This window comes from Pteropus medius, unplaced genomic scaffold (assembly GCF_902729225.1).
Source record: "Pteropus medius unplaced genomic scaffold, Ma_sr-lr_union100, whole genome shotgun sequence".
Taxonomy (NCBI): domain Eukaryota; kingdom Metazoa; phylum Chordata; class Mammalia; order Chiroptera; family Pteropodidae; genus Pteropus; species Pteropus medius.
This window is the reverse complement of record NW_024342471.1, coordinates 7364113-7390472: the sequence shown is the minus strand read 5'-3', so window position 1 is coordinate 7390472 and position 26360 is coordinate 7364113. Positions and strand designations below refer to the sequence as shown.

Below are 26360 nucleotides of genomic sequence, written 5' to 3'. Positions count from 1 at the left end.
TTTGACTATTAGAAGCTGGGCTTGGCTGGGTGGCTTTGGTCCAGTTTGCGGGTTGGGTTCAGGTATACTCTAAGTTTGTTTGTTCTGGAGCCCGGGATGAAGGGCATTCGCTCCCAGGGCAGGCTCTTTTCATGGCAAGTCACTAGAGTTCAAAGACAAACAAACTGCACAAGCACATTTATATCCTCTGTCTGCATTAAGTCTGCTCTCATTCTGTTGGCCAAAACAAGTCATGTGGTTGAGCCTGACATCAGTGTGGAAGGAGGATGAAAGGAATAATTGCTCTGGAGCAATGACAATTGTCAATGAGTAGGAGCTTTAGGTGAAAGGGGTAATAGTATCCCAGGTGACAGATCCCAAGGTGGGATGGAATATGGGGTTCCCAAACTTCTAGAACCTTGGGATTTGTTTTCATCACCTTGATTGACCAAAATACACTACTAAAACTCCACAACACCGCAACTGAAAGTGGACCTTTGTGGCTGAAATATGATGAGTAATGGGGGTGGTGGTTGGATATAGTCCCTGGCCCCCATGTAGGCTGGTATGTCCAGGGGGTAGGGTATTAGGGATCTTGGGGATGGCTGTTGAGTGAGTGAGTGAGTGAGTGAGTGTGTCTGTGTGTGTAGATAGGTAGGTATGTGGGGGCAGTATAATAGGCACCAGAGAACACCCCTCATGCTGCCAGCTTTGCCCCATAGGCAGTCAGAACTGGCAAAAGGTAGGTCTAACATCCTCTGACTTGCTGCCTCCTGCTTTGGCCAAAAAGGGAGAAGGTGACACCTCCCTGTGAGGCTGCTAGAGAAAGGTCCAGATTTGGAAGAGCACAGTTCTAAGAGGCTGAGGGATCTGGGTTCAAATCCTGACTGCTCCCTGACTCCCATATTGGCAGCCCTAAAAGTGGTTTCCTTTCAGCTCTAGAATTCCTCTCTCCTGTGATTCTAGGAGAATAAGACAGAGAATAAAGAGGGAAGGGCTATGGTGAAACAATAAGTAGGACCTGAAACAGGGAACTGCTATCCCTGAAGGACAGGGTCTGTGCTTGGGAGTTCATCAGGAAGGAGAAGGAGCATTTTCTTCTCTCAGTGTGGTAGCTAGGAGGCTCCCCCCTCAACATAACTTCTCTTGAGATGTCGGTGCTACATCATGATGGGGCTTCCCCATGGCCAAATTAGGACAGTAAACCTGAATATTTCTACAACTGCAGTCTTTAAAATTCAGAATGTCCAAGAACTTGTTGCTAGAGTCTAAGACTTTTCCCGGAATTCTGAAATTTTGTACTTTCATGGTGCTAATAATTCCCCCAAAGTTATCTGGAGAACCACAGTAAAAAACAAGAACCATAATACAATTCTTGGCCTGGGTTTGCCTTTGTATATTTGACTGAATTAGCACCCAACAGTCATCTAAGTAGACAGTGGGAACTTTATTGCAGTATGCTTGAACTCCTGAAATCTGGGTTTGTTTCCGTCATCATCATTGCCCCAAGACATCACACAGGTCCAGGACTCCTGTTGGACAACTGTCACAGTCTCCTAAATGCTCTCCTGATTTATATCCATGCCTTCCTGCCCCCAACACAGTGTATTTTCCACACAGCAGCCACTTTATAGGCAAAGAAATTAGGAGTCAGCAGGGGTAACTGATTTGGCCATGGCTATGATGGTGAGCATCAAAGCCTTGGTGGGAAGCCAACTAGTCTGACCTTAAATTAGTCAGTAAGTGGTAAGAATAGTGCTTTAGGATCAGACTCTCCTGTGAGTGGATCCCAGTTCTGCCATGCACTAGTTGTGTAAGCTTCAGCACTTGACTGTCTTTTGTATTTTAAGTTTTCTTGGCTGTAAAATGGGCCAGTAATAACCTCATAGAGTTCTTAGGAGGAGCCAAAGAGGTGAGACACAGCAGGGGCTGTCAGGGTCCCCATAGCCTTACTAATTCACAGTTCTGTGGCCAGTGTCTGCATCTTATTGACAGAGAGCTTTCTTCCAACCACAGACCTCTGTGCACAGGCAGAGCTGTAGCACTGAGGAATAACACATGTATGAGCATATTTCCACCATGACTGCTAGTATATGACTATCACAGCTTCCCTGGGTGAAATAATCCTGAAGTCTGTGTTTTATACTGTTTTACACTGTTTCCCAGGGCTCCCCAACAGAATTAAGACCCAGATGCTCATCATGGTAACTGGCTTTATAACATCTTTTGCTGGCTGTCTCCCCTTCCCTGTTTCATTCCCTGACTACGCACGCTTTCAGTGTTTCCTGAGATCACCTACGTGCTCTCAAATCCATGTCTCAGGACCTGCTTCTGGGGAACCCAAACAAAGACTTAAAGCAATCATTTATTCATTCAAAAAAGTATTATTAAGTTATTCTATGAGCCTGGGGATATTGCAGTGACAAGACAGAATGTGTCCCTGCTCTCAAGGAGCTAAAAGTTTGGGAATAGGCAATGACCACTAAAAAAATAATGCTATCATTTTGCATAGTGACAAGTATTGTGAAGAAAATGTTGTAATAGTGATGGGAACAGTTTATATGGGGTGATCAAAGGGCCTCTGTGAAGATATAATATTTAAGCTGAGACATGAAGGATGAGAAGGGGCCAGCCATGAAACAATTTGGAGGAACATTCCAGAAAGAGAATAGAAATTACAAAGACTGAGATAAACATGTGCCTGGGGTATTAAAAGAGTAAAATAAAATTATGTAATTGCAGTGTAGTCAACTAGAGAGAAAATGCTAAAAGCAATTAGTAAGAAGTAAGTAAGTGGTTAGAGAAGTACAAGTAAGCAGAAGCCAGATTATTAAGAAGCAGGTTGTAGGACACAGTAGGAAATCCAGATTTTATTGCAGAGGTAATGGCAAGCCACTGGGTGTTTTCAGCAGAGGAGTGATGCGATCTGAGTTGACAAAACAAACTCTTTTAGGCTCTGTGTGGGAAATAGTCTGTAGGAGACAAGGGCAAGGGCAGACGCAAGGAGAACAGTTAGTGGGCTATTGCAATCATTTCTAAGATGATGGTGGCCTGCACTAGAGTTGTAGCACGAGAAGAATAGGAAAATGGGAAATGGACAGATCTGAGACATTTGTAGTTATATAGATCACAGGACTCACTGACAGATTGCCTATGGAGATTGAGGGAAAGGAAACAAATATGACTCCTGGTTTCTCCTAGTGCAACTGGGAGGATGCTTGGGTCATTTACTGAGATGAGTTACACTGGGCAGGAACAAGTTTTGGATGAGGACGTGTGTGTGTGTGGAAATGAAGAATTCTGTATTAAGAAGGGATGGTCATTAGACACCCAAGGAGAGGTGTCCCCTAGGCAGCTGAACCTTGAATTTGTAACTACTGGAGGTGGCGGGGTTCAGGCTGGAGATATAAATCTGGGTCTTTAACCTGGAGCACAGCACTGTCTACCCAAAATAGAATGTGAACCAAGTATGTAATTAAAAATTTCCCAGTAGCCACATTAAAAAGTAAAAAGAAAGCAGGTGCCCGCCTGGTTAGTACTTGGATGGGAGACAACCTAGGAAGACCTGGTACTGTAGGCGTGTAAAAAAAAAAAGGTAAAAAGAAACAGGTGAAATTAATTTAAATAATATTTATTTAATCCAATATATCCCAAGTATTACTTTAACACATAATCAATATAAAGATTATTGATGAGACAGTTTGCATCGTTTCTTCGACAACCAGAGTGTATTTCACATTTAGAGCACATTTAACTCGCACTCATCACATTTCAAGGGCTCAGTTGCCACAGGATGGCTACTGGGTACCGGATGGTTCATGGGGCAGTGAAGGTTTTTCAAAGTCGGGAGCCTGGACCCACCCGGACCGTATAGAGAAGGCACTTCCGTTGGAACCACCCGGGCGGAAGTCGCAGCGAAACAAAAGTCGCTCGTGTGCGTGCGCGCGCGCAGCTGCGGACAGCTGTGAGGGTTACCGCACCAGCTGAGAGGGGAACTGCGCGAGCTGGGAGGAGCTTCGGCTGCGGGACGCTGGGCGCTCAGGCTGCGGGAGGTGAGCGGCGCGTCGGGTAGAGGTGGCCTGCGCACCCGCCCATTCCCGCGCCGGGGGCGCAGGGGCGGCGGAGGCCCGGAAATGCACGGTGTTCAAGGGGAGGATGGCGCGGTGGTCACGGTGCGGACCCTTGAGTCATACTGTCGGAGTTCGCACCCCAGCCCCTCTGCCTACTCGCGGTGACCTTGGGCAAGTCACCGCTCTTAACCCTGAGCCTTTGCGTCATCACCTGTGAATTAGGGATGTTAGTAGAACCTGTCTCACAGAGTTACTGTGAGGGTTAAATACGGTAATCCATGGGACGCCTTTAGCGCCACGACTGACAAAGTTGTAAACCACCCAATAAAATGGGATGCATTAGTGTTTATGTTTATATTGAGATGAGGCTGTTGTCTCATGGTTATTGCTGACTTCTACCACAGACGCCTCTACATTGTGCTATGAACGCATTTTATTTGTATTATCTATCATATTTCATCCTTCCGACAGGAGGTAGATACTATTATCCCTATTTTATAAATGAAGAAATGGAAACTCACAGAGTTTTAGAAGCTCCTAGGTGCCCAAAGATACTTGGCTAGGGAGCAGTTGGGTCGGAGTCTAACTCTAGAGTCTTAACCACACTGCTTATAACCACCATGAGATGGGGTGTGGGCTCTGGATGTGAAGTTACTGAAAACTTACTGAATGCCAATTTGGTTTTTAAATCTCACATCTCTGGGATGGGGGTAGGTAGGTACTATTTATATCCTTATTTTACAGATGTGGAATTGATGGCTCAGTGGCAGGAATTTGACTTACCCAAGGTCCCACAGGGGTCAGAAATGGGTGACTTTAAAGCTCACACTAAAAGTCTGCTGTTCTCTTACACTCGAAGGTAGGTTAGCATTGCTCCTGTCTGAAGTGCTAGTAGCATATACAGCAGGTGATCAGTGTGGAGAGGTAACAGGCCACATCTGCTCATTTTACATGTACAGCACCTGCCATGAGCCAGTTACTAGAATGGGAGATGCTCAGGATGTAGATATGAATGAGATTTGTTTCCTGCTTTCAGGGACCTCCCAGCTTATGAGGAATGGCAAAAGTGTAAGTAGTAAGTAACAGCATACTTTAATGACTCTTGTGGTAGAGAATTAGAAGGAGGCTTTGAGAATCCAGAGCAGGACTGCAACCTAGACTTTGGGAATGGTGTTCAAGACAGTCTTCCAGGAGGAAGTATAGACCTAAAAAGTCGCATAGGAGTTGGCCAAGTCAATAGAGAAAAGATATACCAGCCAGAGAGAACAGCATGTAAAAAAGCCTAGAAAGCTAGTGAAGATCAGTACAAAGATGTCTGGTGTGGCTGGAGTGAGGCAGTCCGGCCAGAGATGTGAGGTCCCTTAAGAATATGTGATGGAAATTATATCTCCATCTCTTGTGCTTTGAATCACCTAGGTTTCTTCCTGGGAAGCAATCACTGTTTCCTATGCATTCTAGAGATGTTGTGAGCACTTACAAATATTTCTTAATATTTATACCTTAATATTTCTGCCTTCCTCCACAGATTCAAGTATAACATACTATAGGTAGTATCTAGCCCTTTGCTTCCTTGCTTCTGTTATGTATAGGTTTAGTCTAATTTTCTAACAGTTGCATCTTATTCCATTGTATGGATGTGCCATGACTTATTTATCTAGTCACCTATTGATGATATTTACATTTCATTCATTCCTTTGCTATTAGAAACATTGTTGCAACAGATATCCTTATACATAGGTCATTTTGCACATGTAAGGGTATATCTGTAGGGTAAATACCTAGGAATGGAACTGCTTGGTCAAAGGGTTTTTGTGTCTGTAATTTTGATGGAAAGTGGCAAATTTCCCTCTGCAAAGATTGTGCCATTTTCCATCCCTCTAGCTATGGATGGGAAGTTTGAAGACACTGATTTGAGACTCTTGGATGGTGGAAGGAGCCACTGACCGGACATATTGTACTCCATGTTAGATACTTTACTTTTGAATGAACTCAAAGGAAGATGCCCTCAGACAGTTAAGTGGTTTTCATACTATTGGGAGTCAGTGTAGCAAGGTAGCCAAGCCAGCTCTGCTGCTTACTGGCTGTTGGGGATTAATAAGTTCCTCAGCTTCTCTGTGTCTATTTTTGCATCTCTGAATGGAATAATAATAGTGTCTGCTGCCTATTTTGCTTAGGATTGCTGTGAAGATTTTATGGATTAATATACTTAAAGCCTTTGGAACTGGCACCAAGTGCTAGTTTATTTTGTCAGGGCTTCTCATCTCATCTCTACCACACCTTTGTTTTGAAAACAGACTTTCTGGATTTGTATCTCATCTCTGGAACTCCACTGTGTGAAGTTGGGCAAATTGTCTCAGTTTTTTCATCTGTGAAATAGGGATAATAATAATAATATTATTAAAAGTATCTTCTTGTTTTTTTTCTGAGGATTAAATGTATTAATACACTTGAAGTGCTTAGAGCAGTGCCTTGTACATAGTGTTCAATAAATGTTGGTGATGTCTGTTATTCTTTTGCAGACTTTGGGCTGTTTTAGTGCCATGCATCATTTACAGTGTATCTTCCAAGTGCAGAGGAGTCTGAGGTGTGTGCCCTTGGCCTCTGGGTCCTGTCTGCTGCTCAGGACCTGCAGAACACACAGCAGTTTTCCCAGCACTGCATGTCCTAGCCCAGAGGGGCAACAGGAGCATGGAGTTCGGAAGGATTTCAGCTCAAGGCTGGCCACCGGACCGACTTTTCAGCATTTTTTAAGGAGTGCTTCAGTTCCTCAAGAGAAGCTGCTTTCTCCAGAAGTGGAAGACCCACCCCCATATCTCACAGTGGATGAACTTTTAGGGAGGCAGAGAAAAGGTTGGTTTTACTTTTCTTTCTTTGGGCTTTCTGCTTTGCTCTTTTTCCAGCTTCCATGGCCTGATTCTTAACTGTTATTTTATTACATACTTGGCTTTGGAGGGTTACAGTGTGGGAAGGCTGCTAAGTTATAGAACTTTAAACTCTACCAAGTAACATTAATATAAAGAAACTTATAGTATTGGTACACGCAACTGGAGGATAGAGTCCTGGGGAGTCCTCTTTGGTTACCTTTGGAAACCCTATAATTTCTGGTCTGATTTTTAGCTTGTCTTAATTATAAGGCAGCTTTCACAATTGGCGCTGTAGAAATTCACTCTTTATGTTTAGGCAGAGGTTTTCTTAGAAACATTATGCAATCAGTTAACTGCCTTGAAAAAAATGTTTGTTTGAAGAGACATTAGGGATAGTCAGACCTCTCCCCCTTTGCCCTGTTTCAAAAAGTATTTCTTTTATAATTCTTAAAGATTTGGTTGCAATCATATGGTGAAAATTATTTGTAAGTTGCTGTGTTTGTTTAACATTTTCCCAAATACTACAGTCTTCATAATTAAATTTTTAAAAATTAGTACAAAATATCACATTGTGCTGTACCATGTTTTCCAACCTGTCCCCTATAGTTGGACATTATGTTGTTTCAAAATTTTTATACTATAAATAATACTATAAGTGTCTCATCTCTATCTCTATGTATTTCTATCTCTCTTTCTATGAATAGAGATATAGATATAGATATTGATAGGTAGATATTGTTTCTCTTAATTTTTTTTTCCAAAATGAATCACTAGGAGTTAAATTAGTAAATCATGGAGTATGTACACCTTGTGGCTCCTTATAGATATTTTGCAGTTCTTTATAGTTTGTTGCTCCATTCAGTCCCTCTCTGACATAAATATTGGTGTTTTCTTTTTTTAGACAAGGAAATTGAGTCAAGGAAAGTTTTTTAAAAAAATCCTGATTTTCCCTCCCCATCTCTCCTTTCCTTCCCTTTCTTTCTTTCAAAATTACTGCTGTTTTCTATTGGTTTTCATATGATTCTTTGTCATTCAACTTTTAACTCCATTTGGAATTTATTTGGGTCTCTGAATTAAAGTGTGCTGATGGGGACAGGGGTTGAAATAGGAATTTAGTTTGAAGAGGCTAACTAAATTGCCTGAGTGTGAAATTGATGTTCTTAAAACTTGGTGCAAAGTGTGTTTTATGTCATTATAACCCTGCTTGCTTTCATTTAGATATTTGAAGTTACCCTAAGAAGTTGTCTTATTTTAATTTTGTGGCTTTATGTACCCTCTGGCTACTGCTGCTACCTCCAGAGGCTGGAGGACCTCATTTTGAGAAGGAGGAGTGTAACATGTGGATTTAAATTTATTTTTTTCCTATGTTGATAATCAATGCTGTTAGCTAGCCTTCCCTTTTCTAATGGTTTTTATAACCATATTTCCTTGATTCTTAGGTGCATGTTTTCCCCATATTTTAAATGACATGGCTTACAATTGATGTATATATAGAATGTAGTATTTCTTTTATTCTAAAAGGTTCTCATTAATTTGGTAGTACATCTGGCAATTAAGGGTGACTTAGAATTAAGGTATGAGGGGACTTAGTGGATAATCAGTTGTGTCAAGTGTTTCTGGGGCATTTGAGAAGGAGACTGTTTGAGACATTAGTCCCTATTTATCTGCCTACCATGAAATCCCCCTCTTGTTGCAGTCTACCTTGAGACCTATGGCTGCCAGATGAATGTGAATGACATGGAGATAGCCTGGTCCATCTTACAGAAGAATGGCTACCTAAGGACAAATAACCTCCAAGAGGTATACATATTTCCTATGTATTTCCCCATGTTTCCTGGGTTTGGGTGAAACTCTCTACATTTGTGCCAGTTCTTAGATGCAGTTTTAGGAACAGGGTACAGCCTGGTGAGAGTGAGTTCCTTTGAGTAAAATGTGTCAATGAGATTGAGGTATACATTTGTTTCAGTTATTTTTGAAACTTTTATGGTGGTACTCACCTTCATGCAAGGAACTAAGTTAAAAATGGACTGCAAGGAGGGAGAGAATGGGACTTAGTGTTTAATGGGTACAGAGTTTTAGTTGGGGAAGATAAAATAGTTCTGGAAGGTTGATGGTGGTGATGGTTGCACAACAGTGTGAATATATTTAATTCTACTGAACTGTACACTTAAAATTGGTTAAAATGGCAAATGGTATGTATGTTTTTCCAGAATAAAAAAAAGAAAGGGCTGTGGGCAGTTATTTTACAAGGCTAATTTTAAAGATCATAATTTTATTTTTTCCCCTTTCTTTCCACTCAGGCTGATGTTATCCTTCTCATCACATGTTCTATCAGGTGAGAATTTGTTCTTTACTTAGAGAGTGAATATATCATATATAATAATATCTGGCACTACCAGCGCTAACATTGCCAGGCTGGTCTATCTATGAGGATGAACCAATGGATTTGCAGTTTTACAGTAGTAGAGACAGTAATGATAGAACTGGTTGACATTTGCTGAGCATATACAGTTTGTCAGGTCATGTGCTGAGCACTGTACATTTATTAAGTAATTAAATTCTCACAATGACTCTAAGAGATAGGTGCTGTCATCAAACTCATTTTATAGATGAGGAAATTGAGAGTGTGCTGACTCACTCAACTTTTCCTAAGGTTTTTCTTGCAGTTAATGGCACATGTTTTATGATGTAGTTCACATTATAGGGATTAGGGTGTAGTCAGTGGCTGAGGGACAAGTTCTTTTGAACAGAAATTGGTGGCATTTATCATAGGTGAACATACCCTGTTTCTTACTTAGTTTCTGTGTAAGATATGCTAATGTTAGTGTTTCCTCAGATGGCTATACTACCAATTCATTCAACATTTTCTTCTGAGAGTCTCTGCTCCAAGATACTGAAATAGATGCTTTGGGAGATTCAGAAATGAACCTTTCACAGAGCCCGGCTTTAAGGGGCTTAGGCTGATATGGAAACTAAGACAGACAGACAAATAGCTCTAACATTTGGTGGAAAGCACTAGGTAAAAAAAAAAAAAAATCAAACAATAAAAAGGATAAATTGCTAAATACAGGGAAAAATATGAAGTGATAGCATAGTTCAAAGGAAAGAGTTGGGAAGGCTTTATGAAGTAGATTGCTTTTGAGTTTGGCTTAAAGGATTGTCGGGACTTGGAGTTGTACAGGAAGGCGTCATTCTAGGAATGGTGAATTATAACAAGTGGTGCTTCTTCAGTTACCTCCCTACCTACCTTCCCTAAGCCAAAAGGGTAGATAATCATTTAAAGGGTTGAAAGTTAATTTTATTTTCTTCCCATTGTCCTACTCTTTTAGATTGCTCTGTAGTTTATTTGCAGGTTCAGGTCTATCTCTTTTGCTCTCTATAGGGAGAAGGCTGAACAGACCATCTGGAATCGTTTACATCAGCTTAAAGTCCTGAAGACAAAACGGCTCCGCTCCCGAGTCCCTCTGAGGATTGGGATTCTAGGTATCCGGTAATTTGCAGATTTTGTGCGTTTTGAAACCTGGGCTCCATGTAGCTATATGTGCTAGGGTATTCCTTAGAGGCTGGATTCCCAGTGTGTGAAGAAATCTTTATCCTGTACTTTATGTCAGAAGCTATAGGATTAAATGAGATAAAACTCATAAAAGGCTTTTCATAGTGCCTTGAAGTAATAGTTCAAAAAGTGGTCTATCCTTCCAGAAATCTAATATAGCTTATGGAGGCACAGAGTTATGGATAGGGGAGAGTTTGGAATCTGATTCCTGAAGCATGCCCAAGTGAAGATTTAGATCTGCACTGACCAGTATGGTAGCTAGTAGCCATATGTGGTTATTTCAGTTTAATTAAGCTTAAATAATATTAAAAATTTACTTCTTCAATCTCACTAGCCATGTAGTGACTGCTCAGGAGCCACTCTCGACTAGTGGCTTCCAGCGTGAACACTACAGATTAAGAACATTTCTATCATCTTGGAAAGTTTCATTGAACAGCTCTCATCTAGATAGCTGGGAAGCATATTTTAAAAATAACTTTGTACCCTTTTGTTTCCAGAATGTAGTTAATATTTTTAACTTTAAAACAGACTGTGTCCATTTTAGAATAGTTAAATTAATTCTTCTTGTGATGGGTGAAAACACAGTTGGAGCATATCCTATTACACAGTTTAATGTACTAAGTGATACAGGAAGATGGGAGGATTATCTGAAATGTTGCATTTCAGTTCTTTCTTTGTAGACGTCCTTAGGTGTATGTTGGTTAGGAATTTGAGAAATCTCAAAAAGAGTTTTTTTAATGGTAAAATATGTAACATAAAATTTACCATTTTAACTCCCTTTCATTTTAACTCTTTTAAAATGTACAGTTCAGTGCCATTAAGTACATTCACATTGTTGTGCAACCATCACCACCATCCGTTTTCAGAACTTTTTCATCTTCCCAAGCTGAATCTCTATCCATTAAACAATAATTTGCCATTTGCCCCCTCACCTTAGCCTCTGGCAACCACCATTCTACTTTTTGTCTCTATGAATTTGACTACTCTAGATACCTCATATAAATGGAATCATACAATATTTATCCTTCGTGACTGGCTTATTTCACTTAGAATAGTGTCTTTAAGGTTCATCTATATTGCAGAATGTGTCAGAATTTCTTTCCCTTTTAAGGCTGAATAATATTCCATTGTATGTATATACACCACATCCATTGATGGACACTTAGGTTGCTTCACTTTTTGGCTGTGGTGACAAATGCTGCTGTGAACACGGATGTATAACCAAGAATAGTTCTTAAACACATGTTTTCAAAGAGTGTTTGTAATAAAATGGACTTTTTATTAATTTGATAGCTTTACTAATAACATTTTTTTAAGATATGGAAGATACCAGCATGGATGGTTAACTCATTTCTTATAGGTTTTAGTAAGTATTTTGGGCAAGAAGAGGGATAAAGAGTATAAGTACAGTTGTGTATAAGTAAGTTTTATTTTTAAAAATAAGTTCCTGATGCAAAAAAAAAATATATATATTTTGTGGCAAGTAATTTTCAATTGAGAAAAGAGGTGGTTCATACGTAAAAAGGTTTTTGGATGGTGGTTTAATTTTTTTCTAGGCATTTAATTGAATTGCTCTTGAGCCCTTTTCCAGTGGTTTTCTTGTATAGGAAGATGCAGGTTCCAGTGCTTTGGAAGTGTTGGGCTAATTTAAGGGATGATGCTAAACTATTAGAGAGGTTTCTGTGCCCTGGTCTCTGATCCAGCTGGAGATACTGTGTACTGAGAAGCTATAAGACCTGATGAATTTGAGAACAGATGCTTATTTTGTTTCCCTCTCAGGTTGTATGGCTGAGAGATTGAAGGAGGAGATCCTCAAAAGAGAAAAAATGGTAGATATTTTGGCTGGTCCGGATGCCTATCGGGACCTTCCTCGGCTGTTGGCTGTTGCCGAGTCAGGCCAGCAAGCTGCTAATGTGCTGCTCTCTTTGGACGAGACCTATGCCGATGTCATGCCAGTCCAGACGAGCCTCAATGCTACATCTGCCTTTGTGTGAGTCACTGACCAAGAGACAGGGAGTAAACTTTCTCACTTTTAAAATAACATGTTAATTCTGTTACATTAAAAAAAATAATACATGCACATAGTACAAAAGACAAAAAATTCTATATAAGACTCTCTCTCACACCTGTCATCCCATCTCCTAGGCTACTTCTCAGAGGCAGCTGTGTTAGTAGTTTCTTGTATAATCTTTTGAGAAGTTTTTTTTTTTTTTGCTTATGCATTCTTATACTCTCCCTTCTATACTCTTATTTTTTCACTTAAGAAAATACCTTGGGCTTTACTGATTCTTTTTTTCCCTCCCCTGATATTTTAAGTTAAAAAAAGAAGTAAAGATCTGGTGACAAAATAGTTCACATTAATTGAAGAATGTGTAGAAAAGATATGAAAACATAAAGAAGAAAGTAAGAATTACCTATACCCCTACCACCTAATGACAAACTATTATCATTTTGGTGTATATCATTGCTGTCCTTTTCTTTGTGCTTATGTGTGTATGCTTTTTGTATGTGTTTGTAAAAATTGGCTTTTGGTGTACTTGATTTTATAATCTTTTTCTCATTTAAAATGAATGTTTCTTATGTTATTAAATTTGTTTTGTAACAGAGATGGGCAAATTGGCCTGTTTTAGTAAATAAAGTTTTATTGAAATATAGCCTTGCCCATCTGTTTATATTCGTGGCTGCTTTCACCACTACAGTAGCAGAATTGAGTAGTTGTGACAGAGATTATATGGTCTGCAAAATCTAAAATATTTATTGTAGTATTTTACAGAAAAAGTTGCCCATCTCTCTCATTTTAATGGCTATCCAATAATCAGTTGTTAGAATGCTTAATTATTTATTATTTAATATAGCTAACATTTAATGATTTTTCAGTGAACATCTTTGATACATGTCTATCAATAATTATCTCCTTAAGGTAAATTGAGGCTTTCATATACAGGATGCAAATGAAAGAAAATGACTTAACTTACATACCTAGCATTTGGACCAGAAGTAAGTGTGTTTTAAATCCAAGATCTCTGCTCCTTATATACACTTTATATTTTTGGGGTCTGGATGTAAAAAGTTCAAACAATATATAAATATAAACAGTAGAAAGCCAGGTGTGGTATGTCTGTACCCCGTTCCTTCACCACTATGGTCCCTCAGGGTAACCACTATATCCATCATTTAATGTTTGATTTATATCCTGGGGTTAGATACTAGTTTTTAAAGATAAAAAATGTCTGTCTTAGCATTTCTTAGATCTCAGATTGGTCCAGTGTGAGTAGGCTGTCAAGAGAATTCAGAGTCAAAGGATAATGCCAACAGAGTTGTGGCCTGCTCCTTGGGTTGGACCAAGACATCTTGCCGCTGTTATTAAGTTCTGATGCTTTTCTCCCCAGGTCTATTATGCGAGGCTGTGACAACATGTGCAGCTACTGCATTGTCCCTTTCACGCGTGGCCGAGAGAGGAGTCGGCCCGTTGCCTCCATTCTAGAGGAAGTGAGGAAGCTTTCTGAGCAGGTGAAAAGTTCTGGCTTTCTTACTGAGAGTGTGTTTTTGAGAGGATGGAGACAACTTCCTAGTTTTGCAGCCTGTGCCGTCTTTAACTGTACAAATTTAGAACCGTACTTGGCCAGAAAGAAATACCTGGGTGTACATCTTTGATTTGCTGCTTATGAATTATAGGCAGATCTGTGACATTTGCTTAGGAGGCAGCACAGTAGAATGGAGAGAGCACGAGTTTAGAATCAGATGACTGAGTATGAATTCTGGCTCCACCATTCTCTGGCTTGGTTCCCTGGCACCGGTCATTTAACTGCCTTCTTTGAAATACAGTTTCTTCACTTTTGAAAGAGGAATGAAATATTAACTACCTTGCTAGGTTATTGGAAGGATTGTTATTGGAAAGATATGGTAGTTTAAATGTTTTTAAACTATTTGGCACATAGTAATTTTTCAGAGATTGATTTATTAATCTCTGTGTCTGTTCTAGGGAAACCTCCCACATCGCTTGTTCATTTTACCACTGGTCCAGCTCGCTAGTTGGGGGACAGAGAATAGATGAGGGTAGTGAATCAGATTAGAGGCCAGAGGAGAGATATCTGCTGTCTTCTTCCTGTTGGGAGCTGGTCTCTCAACTCTTGAGGTGGTCTCTCCCTGACCCTCTCCCAAATCTTCCAGCCATGCAGAATAGGACAATAAGTGAGAATATGGAGCTTTTCTCCCAGTAGAGTTTCCCTGTTTCCTTGCTTGGCTCAGGAACCATGGGAAGCTAGCCCTTGATCCAGTTCTAAGTCAGCAGTTTGCCTTTGTTCCTACACTCTGGCAATACTTTTTCTCTTCCCTCATCCCCAGATTCTTGTTTCCTGATTTGGTCCCTGACTGTTCACAGGTACTGTGAGGTATTCTGTTCCCCATGTCCTACCTCTCCAAGTGCTTCCCTGTCTAAAGTTGTCTCCTTCTTTTCTTCTTCCAGCTCCCCTACAGTACCAAAACTCCTCACTCCTTTAGGATAGAGCCATTCTATAGAGACATTAGGTAGATTCAGGTGATGAGAAAACTCCCTAACCTTTCTAAAGTATTTGCATGTAAAAGAAGGAACTTAATAACATTAAAGCGAATCGTAAGTGAATTCAAAGTCATTGACTTGTGAAAAGTTAAGATTCTGCATTGTGTTTTAAAGTATCTGTTAGTCACTTAATATTTTTTTTCCTTTTAGAGTAACTTTTTAAAAGTTATTTCTTTCATTTAGATTTTTAGACTACAGTTACAGAGAATATTGTTCCTTTAACAGAGTGTTTATTCATTCAAACAATGGTTATTGATGGGAAGTTGTTTAAGAAAGCAGCCTTTTAAAAAGCCTCATTTTTTATATGAAAAAATTTAAATACACGGAAAAGAGAGAATAGTATTGTGACTCCTCCAGGTAACAATCACTTAAATTTAATAATTGTTACATTTTGCTATATTTGCTTTATCTACTTTTTTGTTGATAAAGTATTTCAAAGTGTAGCATGATATTTTATCCTTAAGTAATTATGCATCTCTAAAAAATAAGGATATTTTCAATACCATCAATTCTTCTAATAAAATTAACAAAAATTGCTAAATATCTCAATCACAGATTACCCATGTTCAAATTTTCCCAATTGTCCAGTAAGTCTTTTTGCATTTGGTTATGTCTTATATGTGTGTATTTTACTTACTTTTGTATTCCGCTTTTTTTTTTTAATATTTAAATTTACATAAAAGTTGCAAAAGATAGTTACCTCTAAATGTTAACATCTTGCTTAACTTTCGTACATTTATAAAAACTAAAAGATTAACATTGGTGCATTACTATTAACTGACTTCAGACTTTATTCTGATTTTGCCTGTTTCACCACTAATGTTTTGTCTTTTTAGGATCCAATCTAGGATCTACATTGCATTTAGTGTATCCTGTTTTTTTAAATTAACATTATGTTACAAGTTGTAAAAATCCTCTTTTTTGAGACTAGAGTCATGACAGTTAAATGCATAGCATTGTCCTGGAGTTGGATTCTGATCAGGAGAAAAAAAAAGTTAAAGAAAAAAAGTTTTTATGTAGTTTTGATCTCAGTGTCTAAGCAATTTTATATCCTGTCATTAATAGTGTGAGCATTTTCGCATGTCATTAACAGCTTTTAACTTTATTTCTGTAGCCTTCCTTGCTATGGATACACTGTAATTTACTTACAGGACAACAGCTTTCAAATTGCTTTCAATTCTTCCTGTTAAAACGGTGCTGTGTAGATGTACATCTCTATTCATTAATTTTTGTCCATGTTTATGGTTATGTTCATAAGATAAATTCCTAGACATTCCCCGTTACTGAAAAAGATAAAGAAAAGATATAAAACACTTTATTTGGACAATTAGTAAAAACTTGATTTTCTAGAATGTTGGATTAGATAATAGCATTGTATCAGTATTTCTGATTTTGATAATTGTCCTGTGATTATGTAGGAAATTGTTCTTATTTTTAGGAAATATATACTGACATATTTAGGGGTAAAAGGATATGATGTTTGCAACTTATCCTAGATGGCTCATAATAATGCGTGTTTACATGTATGTAGAGAGAGAGTGTGTATATATATATATATATAAGTGCGTGAATGTGAATGATAAATAAATGGGACATAAAGTTAATGGTCAGTGAATCTGAGCAAAGGGTATATGGGAGTTCTTTGCATTACTATAATTTTTCTCATGTCAAAATAAAATTACAAAAAATAGTTCCAATAGCAGTTATCATTTTTCTGAAATTTTGTGTTGTAAATTTTCAAACACAAGACAAATTGAAAGACTAGTACAATAAATATGTTCATTAATATTCTGTCATGGTTACTTTATATGCCTATATGTATAGATGTTTAAATATATTTTTTCTGAACCTTTTGAACATAAGTTGTAGAAACTAGGCCACTTCATCCTGGATACTTTAGTATGCATTTTCTCAGAATAAGAATTTTTCTCTTCTTAACCATAATACACTGTACATAATTACATGTAGGAAATTTAATAATAAACTAATATTATCTAATATGCAATCCATATTCAAAATTTATTAATTGTCCCCAATTATCTTATTGCTGTTTGATTTTCAAACTGCGATCCAGTCAAGATTTGTGTAGTTTCATTTAGTTATATTTCTTCAATTTCTACATTAGATTAAACAGCCCATTCTCTTTTCTGTTGTTGTTTGCTTTAAATGATGCATTAAGTTTTTGAAGAGATCAGATACCACGGGATTTGTTTGATTGCTTCCTCATTTAAAATATTCCCTTGAATTCTGGTAAACTGGAAGTTAGATGTAAAGGCTTGATTTTATTAGGCTAAATATTTTTGGCAAGAATAGGCGATAATTATATAATAATCACCCAACAAAATGGTGTCCTAATTTGATTTATGGTTATAAATTAACCATTATTGAACATTGAGTTTGTATCCAGTTTCTTGCTACTCTAAAAAGTGTTATGAAGATTAATGTTTATATAAGGCTTTATACTGAAGTTCAGTTTTTCACACAAGATGCCCAGGTATGAAATTATTGGGTAAAGACAGAACATGTTTATGGATGGCTCTTGGTAGGTTCAGCTTATTTTATTTTATATTTTATTTTATTTTTTAGAATTTAATTTTTTTCGTTCAGCTAATTTTAATTAGTGATTTGACATAAAGCTACCACACTAGTTTTTAAATTGCTTCCAATATACATTTTTTTCCTCTTTTCAGGGGCTGAAAGAGGTGACACTACTTGGTCAGAATGTTAATAGTTTTCGGGACAATTCAGAGGTCCATTTCAACAGCGCAGCAGTGTCCACCAACCTTAGCCGTGGCTTCTCAGCCAACTATAAAATCAAGCAAGGGGGCCTTCGTTTTGCTCATCTTCTGGATCAGGTCTCCAGAATAGATCCTGAAATGAGGATCCGTTTCACCTCTCCCCACCCCAAGGACTTTCCTGATGAGGTGAGTGTCTGTTGTTAACTGTGTCAAACTGGAATCAGTATCCTTAAGCATCTCTGTCTGGTACAGACAGAACATAGTATGAACAAAAGTAAAGGATTTGGGTAATTCATGTGTTTGGTTTAATCAGCTTCTTAATTATTTGGAAATTAACCTTGGAGAATAGTAGGGGTGGTATTCCTTTCTGCAAGATTCTTTGGGGAGACTTTGATGACCTTTAATGTGTTCTATTTGATCAGGTTCTGCAGCTGATTCATGAGAGAGACAATATCTGTAAACAGATCCACCTACCAGCCCAGAGTGGAAGCAGCCGTGTATTGGATGCCATGCGAAGGGGGTCAGACTTGCTTGGGGAGGGGTATCCTGTACTTTTCCATGTTTCCTTAAGGACTAGACAGTGTCTAAAGAACCTATTGTAGTTTGTGGCATGTAGTAGCTCCTCAATAAATATTTATTACGTGAGTAAACCCATGGACATTGTAATTAGCTCTCGTTCACTCTGTAAGTATAGACTAAGGACTGGATCATTCATTTGTTTAGCCTATTTTAATTAAGCCCTACTGTGTGGCACACTATAAGATTTTGATCTTTTAGCTGTTAACATTAAAGTTCTTAGGTGCTGGAATTTAAGTGTAGCTCTATGTGTTCACTTACTTTGGGAACAAGTATTGCAGAGATAAGACTGAAAGGAGAATGTGACAGATGGGAAGCTGTATGGAACTAGTGTTTTGCCTTGTTTCTGACACTGGCAAAGAGTTAGAGATCCTCTTAAGTGTTTAATCTGTCCTCACGTATTAGTTAAATACAAAAGGCTATTTAAAATAGTTTATGTTCTTGAACTAAAAATTCATAGGCCCTACATTAGGTTACAGTACAAGATTTGGATCGTAATGGATCTTTTGGAGACTTTAACCTACTTTTGTACTGTCCTCTGTGGGTGAGAAGCGATTACATGTGGTAATTCATAGTTATCTTTTTATAGCATTTATTAAAAGAAGATTGGTTCATCTAAGCCTTTTCTTTTTGTTCTTTATTGCAGCTATTCTAGAGAAGCTTATGTGGAGTTAATTCATCATATCAGAGAGTCTATTCCAGGTACGTTTAAAAATGTACTCTGCTAAGCATGTTACTCTACCAGTGGCCGCAGTCTTCTTGGTCAGATACAGGCAACACCTGTGGCAATACCTTGTAACGCCTTGTATACTTGTTTTGCTTCTCTTCATTTCTATCTCTTTCTCTCTTTACTTCTTTCTGATTTTTTAATGTCTTGGTCTTGCTAGAAATACTCAGAGGTTTAGATCAGCTTGAGGCCTCAAGGCTAAAGAGATTTCTATAGTTTTTGTGTTTCTGAACATATGGGAGAGATGTATTTTTTCATTAGTTGGCAAAGTTACGTATAGTCTAAATTAGTTCTGATTTGGGGGCAATTCATATCTTTAAAAATGTGTACTTAGAGGTAATTTTTTTCCTATTTATCTTAACTTATACTCTTTTTTCTCTTGTTCTTTCCTCCTAATAAAATTAGTCTCTAGTCTTTTTAAATTTTGTCGACAATGTCTACATTACCCCCCCCCAAATTTCTAATTATTGTAACTTGTATTATGCACAAATACTTTCATTTTTGATGAGGCAGGATAGTGTGGAGGTTCTCTGGGCTTCAGTTTCCTCATCTGTGATATGCAGTTAATAGTACTTACCCCATTAGATAATTGGGATAATTAAATAAGTTGAGTTAAATAGATAGTAAAGTGTAGCACTTAGTAAGTATTCAGTAACTAGTCATTGTTACCATCTTAAATGAACATTATGTAAAACTAACTTCAAAAGTATATTTGTATGGGGCACTGCAATATTTTCACCAGTAAAAGCAAGACCATTTTGAAAATGTGGATTCCTACTATATCCCTAAATCCCACATTTGAAGTTAAAATACCTTTTCTAGTGCTGAGGGGAATGTAGACTGAGAAACCTGGCTCTGGCATGGGAACATTGTAGATAAGTAGGCCTGTCCCCCCGCTTGTTCTACAGTGACTGTTCAATTATACCTGTACATGGGCCGAATAGCTCCAGGAAAGGCCTTACAGTTGCTGTTCCTCCCTCTATAGCCCATGAGTACCAAAGGCCTCTTTTGAAGATAAGCAGCAGTGGCGTGCTGTCCTTCATTGTGTGTTGGCAGGTGTGAGCCTCAGCAGTGATTTCATTGCTGGCTTCTGTGGTGAGACAGAGGAAGATCACCTCCAGACGGTATCTTTGCTTCAGGAAGTTCAGTACAACATGGGCTTCCTCTTTGCCTACAGCATGAGACAGGTGAGCTCTGGCATGGGGGAGGAGCTACTTCTGTGCTGAGAATGACATCATTCTTGACCATTAGCTGACTACAGATAACTGGGAAGAAAAGAAAGTGGCAGAAAGGTAGTCTTTGAAAAACCATAGGATCTTACCATTCATTTCTTTATTTTTTCTGATTAACCTGTCTGCTGTTTTACATAATTCAGCAATTTGAGATAAAAAATAATTACCTGTACCAATATACTTTTTATTAGAATATTTTAAATTAGGTTGTTTAGAATTTGAATGTGGAGGGAGGGACATTATTCACTTTATAACAAACCTAAAATTATTTCTCAACGTTCAGAACTTTTTTGGCCAACAGATGTGATTTGTTTTACAGAGGCCCCTTGTCAGCCTCCCAGCCATCTTCATCTATTTTTAGTTTCCATTTTTCTAGGCCAAGTGAACTCACTGATGTTCACTTTAGAGTGTGCCCTATAACACAGATTCCCAGGTAAACAGTACAAAAGGAGACACGGAAGGAAAGGGAGAGTAATGGATATTTCTTGCAGAGAGAGGATAGTCCTGGTCTGCTGCTATTTTTTTGGTGATAGGGATCTGTTGCCTGGGTCATGTCTCATCTCTGCAGTCACCTTGGGGCCAGCTTGCCTTGTGTTTAGACTGGAGGCTGAGGCGCCTCTGTGCCCATGGATTCAGGAAAGCTAACTGATGAATGAATGAATCTATGACTTTATCTACTATCAACTCAGCTGCCATCAATCAAGCTAATTTATACCTTTTAAAGCCCACTGCCTAGTGTTCTATAGGCAGTATGAGTGGGCCATTTTGTATATTTATATCTCTTACAGAATTATTTCAGGGATGAAGTTTCAGAGGAGCTGTTTGTTGGGTTCCACTTTGCTTCTTTTCCATAGACATCATAAACATGCAAGAGAAATTCTTTATAATGTTAGATTTGGGAAATGGGTTTTCATTGTGTTGTGGAAGCATATCCTGTGGGCATTGAATATGAGTGTTCATATTTGGAATTTAATTCCTAGGTTAGAGTTAAAGTTTTAGAGACTTAATCGAGTAGCCTAGTAGATGAAGGCAAGCACTTAAATTGCTCCTCTCTCAATTAACTATGTGACCTTGGGAAAGGTCCTTTATTTCTTCATGTGAAATGGGGGTAACATTAGTATCAACTTCAGGTTGTTTTGAGGATTAAATAAGATGTATAAAGCACATAGAATAGTGCTTTGTAAAGTGCACAATAGAGGTAAATTGTTAATAATAAAGCAGTAGAATAAACCCACTAAGAGAATTCTGTTTTAGGATTCTCTACCCATTCTCCATTTTCCTCTGTGGATTTGGTAATTCTCTCAAAGACGGATTGATTTGAATGTCCAGACTTTGGTATACTGGTTTCTCATTCCATACTTTTGTATAACTCAGTGGTTCTCAAACTGTATTATGAGCTCATGTACATAAGGTAAAGATATATTTAATATATAAACATATATGTACACTGTGGTTTTGGATAATGTAAAGGCTTTTCAAGGATAAAGTTTCCTTTTTGAGGGGTGGAACTAGGTAATACATGCTAATGGTATAAAATTTAAGAGGTTAAAATCATGTAGTGAGAAGTAGTTCTTCCCAGGATGCCTAGTTTTTCAGCTCTTTCCCTGAAGGCAGCCACTCTTAGCAATTTCTTCTGCAACCTTCCAGAGATATTTCATGTATTTATAAACATATTTATACCCTTTCTACACCAAAGTTATTGTACATGTTCACCTGTACCTTGCTTATTTCTGTTAAGAGTATATTTTGGAGAGCAATCATATCAGTATATATAAAGTTATCTCATTCCTTTTAACAGCTGTGTAATACTCTGTTAAGTAACTAAATCATAATTTGTTTACTAGTTACCTAGTTACAAAACATTTAGGCTGCTTTTGCATCTTGTGACTTTATAAACTGTATGGCTGAGTAACCTGGTACATGAGTTATTTTGTATATGCACAAGTATAATTTTTATCCTTAGGATAGCTTAAGGATAAGGATAAAGGTTACATTTGTATCCTATAAAAATTTCAAGAACAATTTTGAGTCTGTGATTTTCATGTGCTAAATTTTGAATTTAAGTCTTACAAAAACAGTGACTTTACTGCATAGTTACCTTTTTCTCTTAGAAGGCTCCCAGAGCTAGAGAACCTTCATGGCATAGCTTGGATTTTCTGTACATATGTCTGTAACTTGCAGGTGGAATGAACATGGTCCCCCTCTATGTCTCAAGAATGGATTTTATAGGGCCTTGGTGACTTCTCTCTCTCTCTCTCTTTTTTTTAATAGAAGACGCGGGCATATCACAGGCTGAAGGATGATGTTCCGGAAGAGGTAAAATTAAGGCGTTTGGAGGAACTTATCACTGTCTTCCGAGAAGAAGCAACAAAAGCCAACAAGACATCTGTGGGTTGTACCCAGCTAGTGCTGGTGGAGGGGGTGAGATCTTATGTATATACATATACTTTGTTCATTTTTTGTTTTTTAGAACACAGTATTTATCTCTTTATTTAGATCTTTTTTGTTTTTGTTTTTGTAGTTTTCAGCATATAGATATAGTACATGTTTGTTAGAGTTACACCTAAGTATTCTGAATGGTTCTTTTTTTGGCTGTTCTGTTGTAATTGCTGTTGTGTTTTTAATTTCAGGTGTCCATGTGTTCATTGCTATTATGTAGGAATAATTGAATTTTGTATGTTCATCTTGTGTCCTTTGACACTGCTGAATTCACTTAATAGTTCTAGGAGTTTTTTTTTTTTTGGCAGTTTCCTTGGAATTTTCTATATAGATAATCATATCATTGTATGTTTTTTTTTTCCTTCCTGATATTCCAGGATTCTTTCTTTTGTTGTTTCTTTTCCATTTAGAGAACTTTCTCTAGACACTCTGGTAGCAGATTCTCTTTGTTTTCCATCATCTTAGAATGTCTTGATTTCCCCATTTATTTCTGGAAGCAGTAGCATATATATATTTTTAGAATCAATTTCACTGTCTGTCTTTAATCCTTTTTTAAAATCACACTTTCTTAGAAATGTACTGCGTTTCATTAAGTTTGTGGTTCCTCTAGGCTTCTGTAGTCAAGCCTGGGAACTTAACCAACATTTAGAGAGAGCACTAAGTAGATTGAATAAGGGGTGATTTTGGGAACCTAACCTTTTGTGAAACTGCATGCTGTAGTCAGTGGAGAGGAGGGGAAGGAGAGAGACAGGGCCCTTTCTGTGACTCTTTCCTAGTCCTGGTTTGGGAAAGGAGAGTCCTGTTCCATGTGGTAGGATATGGCAGCATCAAAGCCACCAATTGGCTGGTATCTGTGTTTGTTAGGACTCCCTAGTAGTGAGTAACAATGAGAAATTTGTTCAAACCATTCAGTCTAAGCCAAAACGAGTTTTTTTTTTTGGTATAAAATTTAAGGAATATCTTATGGAGCCCAGGGGCAGGAATACTGCCAAGTGTTTGGAAGGGACTCTACTCAGCCCGGGAAGCCATCGAGGCTCAGACTTTCTTGTCTCTTCCTCCTTAGACCAACTTTTCCTGCTTCTTCATCTGTGTAACAGAATAGAGCGATCTTATAGTTCTTACATTTACATGTTATAGTTCCAGCTATTCACAGATCAAAGTTTTGTCTCTTAGCCCCAATTCAAATTTCTAGGAGAGGGAATCTGATCAATATACGCTCTTGCTGTGATCTGGTCTAGCAGTGGCCGATGGATGGTGATGCTGAGCTGGTGAAATACTCTAAAAGGTGTTTGCCTCACTAAATGCTTTGTAATTTAGGTTATCAGCTGTGATTGTGGAGATCTGTACATGTCTTTTCTCTGACTGCTGTGGCTAGGACTTCAATATTTGTTGAATAAAAGTGGAGAAAGTAGACATCCTTGTCTTGTTCCTCATCTTAAGGAAATTGCTTTTAGCTTTTCACGGTTGAGTATGAGGTTAGCTGTGGCTCTGTCATATATAGCCTTTATTAGTTGAGGTATGTTCCCTCTATCTACCCCTTTTTTCACTTAGTTTTTATCTTAAATGGATGCTGGATTTTGTCAAATGCTTTTTTTGCATTTATTGATGTGCTTATATGATTTTTATCCTTCATTTTGTTTATGTGGTATATCATGTCAATTTATTTGTGGATATTGAACCAACCTTGCATCCCAGGAATAAACTTGATCATGGTGTATGATCTTTTTAATGTTTTGCTAAATTCGATTTGCTAATATTTTGTTGTTTGTTTCTGTGTTCATCAAGGATATTGGCCTGTAATTTTTTTGTAATGTCTTTGGTTTTGGAATCAGGGTAATGTTGGCCTCGTAAAATGAACTTGGGAGCCTTCCCTCCTCTTCAGTTTTTTGGAATAGTTTGAGAGAGGTGGGTGTTAATTCTTCTTTGTGTGTTTAGTAAAATTCACCTGTGAAGCCATCTGGTCCAGGACTTTTGTTTGTTGGGAGTTTTTTGATTACTGATTTGATTTCATTAATGGTTATCGATCTATTCAGATTTTCAATTTCCTCTTGACTCAGTCTTGGAAGATTGTATGTTACTAGGAATTTATCCATTTCTTCCAGATTGCACAGTTTGTTGGCATAAAATTTTTCTTAGTATTTTTTTTATAATCCTTTGTATCTCTGTGGTGTCAGTTGTCACTTCTCTTTTATTTCTGAGTCTGGTTAAAGGTTTATCAATTTTATTTATCTTTTCAAAGAATCAGCTCTTGGTTTTACTGACCTTTATTTATTTATTTTCTTAGACACTATTTAGACTTGTTTCTGCTCTGATATTTATTATTTCCTTCCATCTACTCAGTTCGGGCTTTCTTTGCTGTACTTTTCTAGTTCCTTTTGGTGTGAGGTTAGATTGTTTATTTGAGATTTTTCTGTTTCTTGAAGTAAGCCTGTATTGCTGTGATATTCCCTCTTAGGACTGCTTCCACTGTGTCCATAGATTTTGGGTCATTGTGCTTTCATTTTCATTTGTCACTAGGTATCTTTTGATTTCTGCCTTGATCTCTTTGCTAGCCCATTCATGTTTAGTAACATTATTTAGCCTCATGTGTTTGTGTGTTTTTGAGGTTTTTTTTGTAATTGATTTCTAGTTTTATACCATTGTAGTAGAAGACTCTTGATATGATTTCAATCTTAAATTTATTGAGATTTCTTTTGTAGTCTGTCTTGGAAAATGTTTCATGTGCACTTGAAATGAATGTATATTCTGTTGCTTTTGGGGAAATGCTCTAAAAATATCAGTTAAACCCATCTAATCTAATGTGGCACTTAAGGTCTCTCTTTCCTTGTTGAGTTTTTTGTCTGGAAGGTCTATTCATTGATGTTAGTGAGGTGTTAAAGTGCCCTACTATTACTGTATTGCTGATTCTGTCCCTTCATGCCTGTCAATATTTGCTTTATAGATTTAGGTGATCCTGTGTTGGGCACATAAATGTTTACAAGGGTTATAGCCTATTGTTAGATTGATCCCTTTACTGTTATGAAATGTCCTTCCTTGTCTCTTCTATAGCCTTTGTTTTAAAGTCTGTTTGGTCTGATTTAAGAATGCTACCCAGCTTTTTTTATTTTTGTTTCCATTTGCATGAAATATCTTTTCTATCCCTTTACTTTCAGTCTGTGCTTGTCTTTCAATCTCAAGTGGTCTCTTATAGGCAGCATATGTGTGGGTCTTATTTTTTTCATTCAGCCACTCTGTGTCTTTTGATTGGAGTATTTAATCATTTTACATTTAAGGTAATTATTGATAGGTATATAGTGATTGCTATTTTATTATTTATGTTTTTGATCTTTTTTTTTCCTTAGAGAAGTCCTTTTAACATTTCTTGTAATATTGGTTTTGTGGTGATGAACTTCTTTAGCTTTTTCTTGTCTGGGAAGCTCTTTATCTCTCTTTCAATTCTAAATGATAGCCTTGATGGATAGAGTAATCTTTGTTGTAGGTCCTTTGTGCCAATCTCTTCAGGCCTGCAAAGTTTCTGTTGAGAAATCAGCTGACAGTCTTATGGGGGTTCCCTTGTATGTAACTGACTGCTTTTCTTTTGCTTCTTTTAAGATTCTATCTTTGTCTTTAACCTTCAGCATTTTA

General features: G+C 37.7%; 1 protein-coding gene across 2 annotated transcripts in view; it reads left to right on the top strand.

Moving 5' to 3' along the window:
• Positions 1-3874: 3874 nt before the first annotated feature.
• The window catches only part of CDK5RAP1 (CDK5RAP1 mitochondrial tRNA methylthiotransferase), a 30394-nt gene continuing 7908 nt past the window's right edge, over positions 3875-26360 (top strand). Inside the window, exons 1-12 of one of the 2 annotated variants that reach the window (XM_039864086.1) lie at positions 3875-4031; positions 6569-6899; positions 8610-8713; positions 9214-9248; positions 10296-10396; positions 12246-12456; positions 13856-13976; positions 17715-17948; positions 18185-18282; positions 18985-19040; positions 20122-20252; positions 22569-22718. In XM_039864086.1, coding sequence (XP_039720020.1) covers positions 6590-6899; positions 8610-8713; positions 9214-9248; positions 10296-10396; positions 12246-12456; positions 13856-13976; positions 17715-17948; positions 18185-18282; positions 18985-19040; positions 20122-20252; positions 22569-22718 — 1551 coding nt within the window. In that variant the 5' untranslated portion in view covers positions 3875-4031; positions 6569-6589. Of the gene's footprint in view, positions 4032-6568; positions 6900-8609; positions 8714-9213; positions 9249-10295; positions 10397-12245; positions 12457-13855; positions 13977-17714; positions 17949-18184; positions 18283-18984; positions 19041-20121; positions 20253-22568; positions 22719-26360 lie in introns of those variants that run through there. The other variant, XM_039864087.1, reaches the window with a different exon arrangement.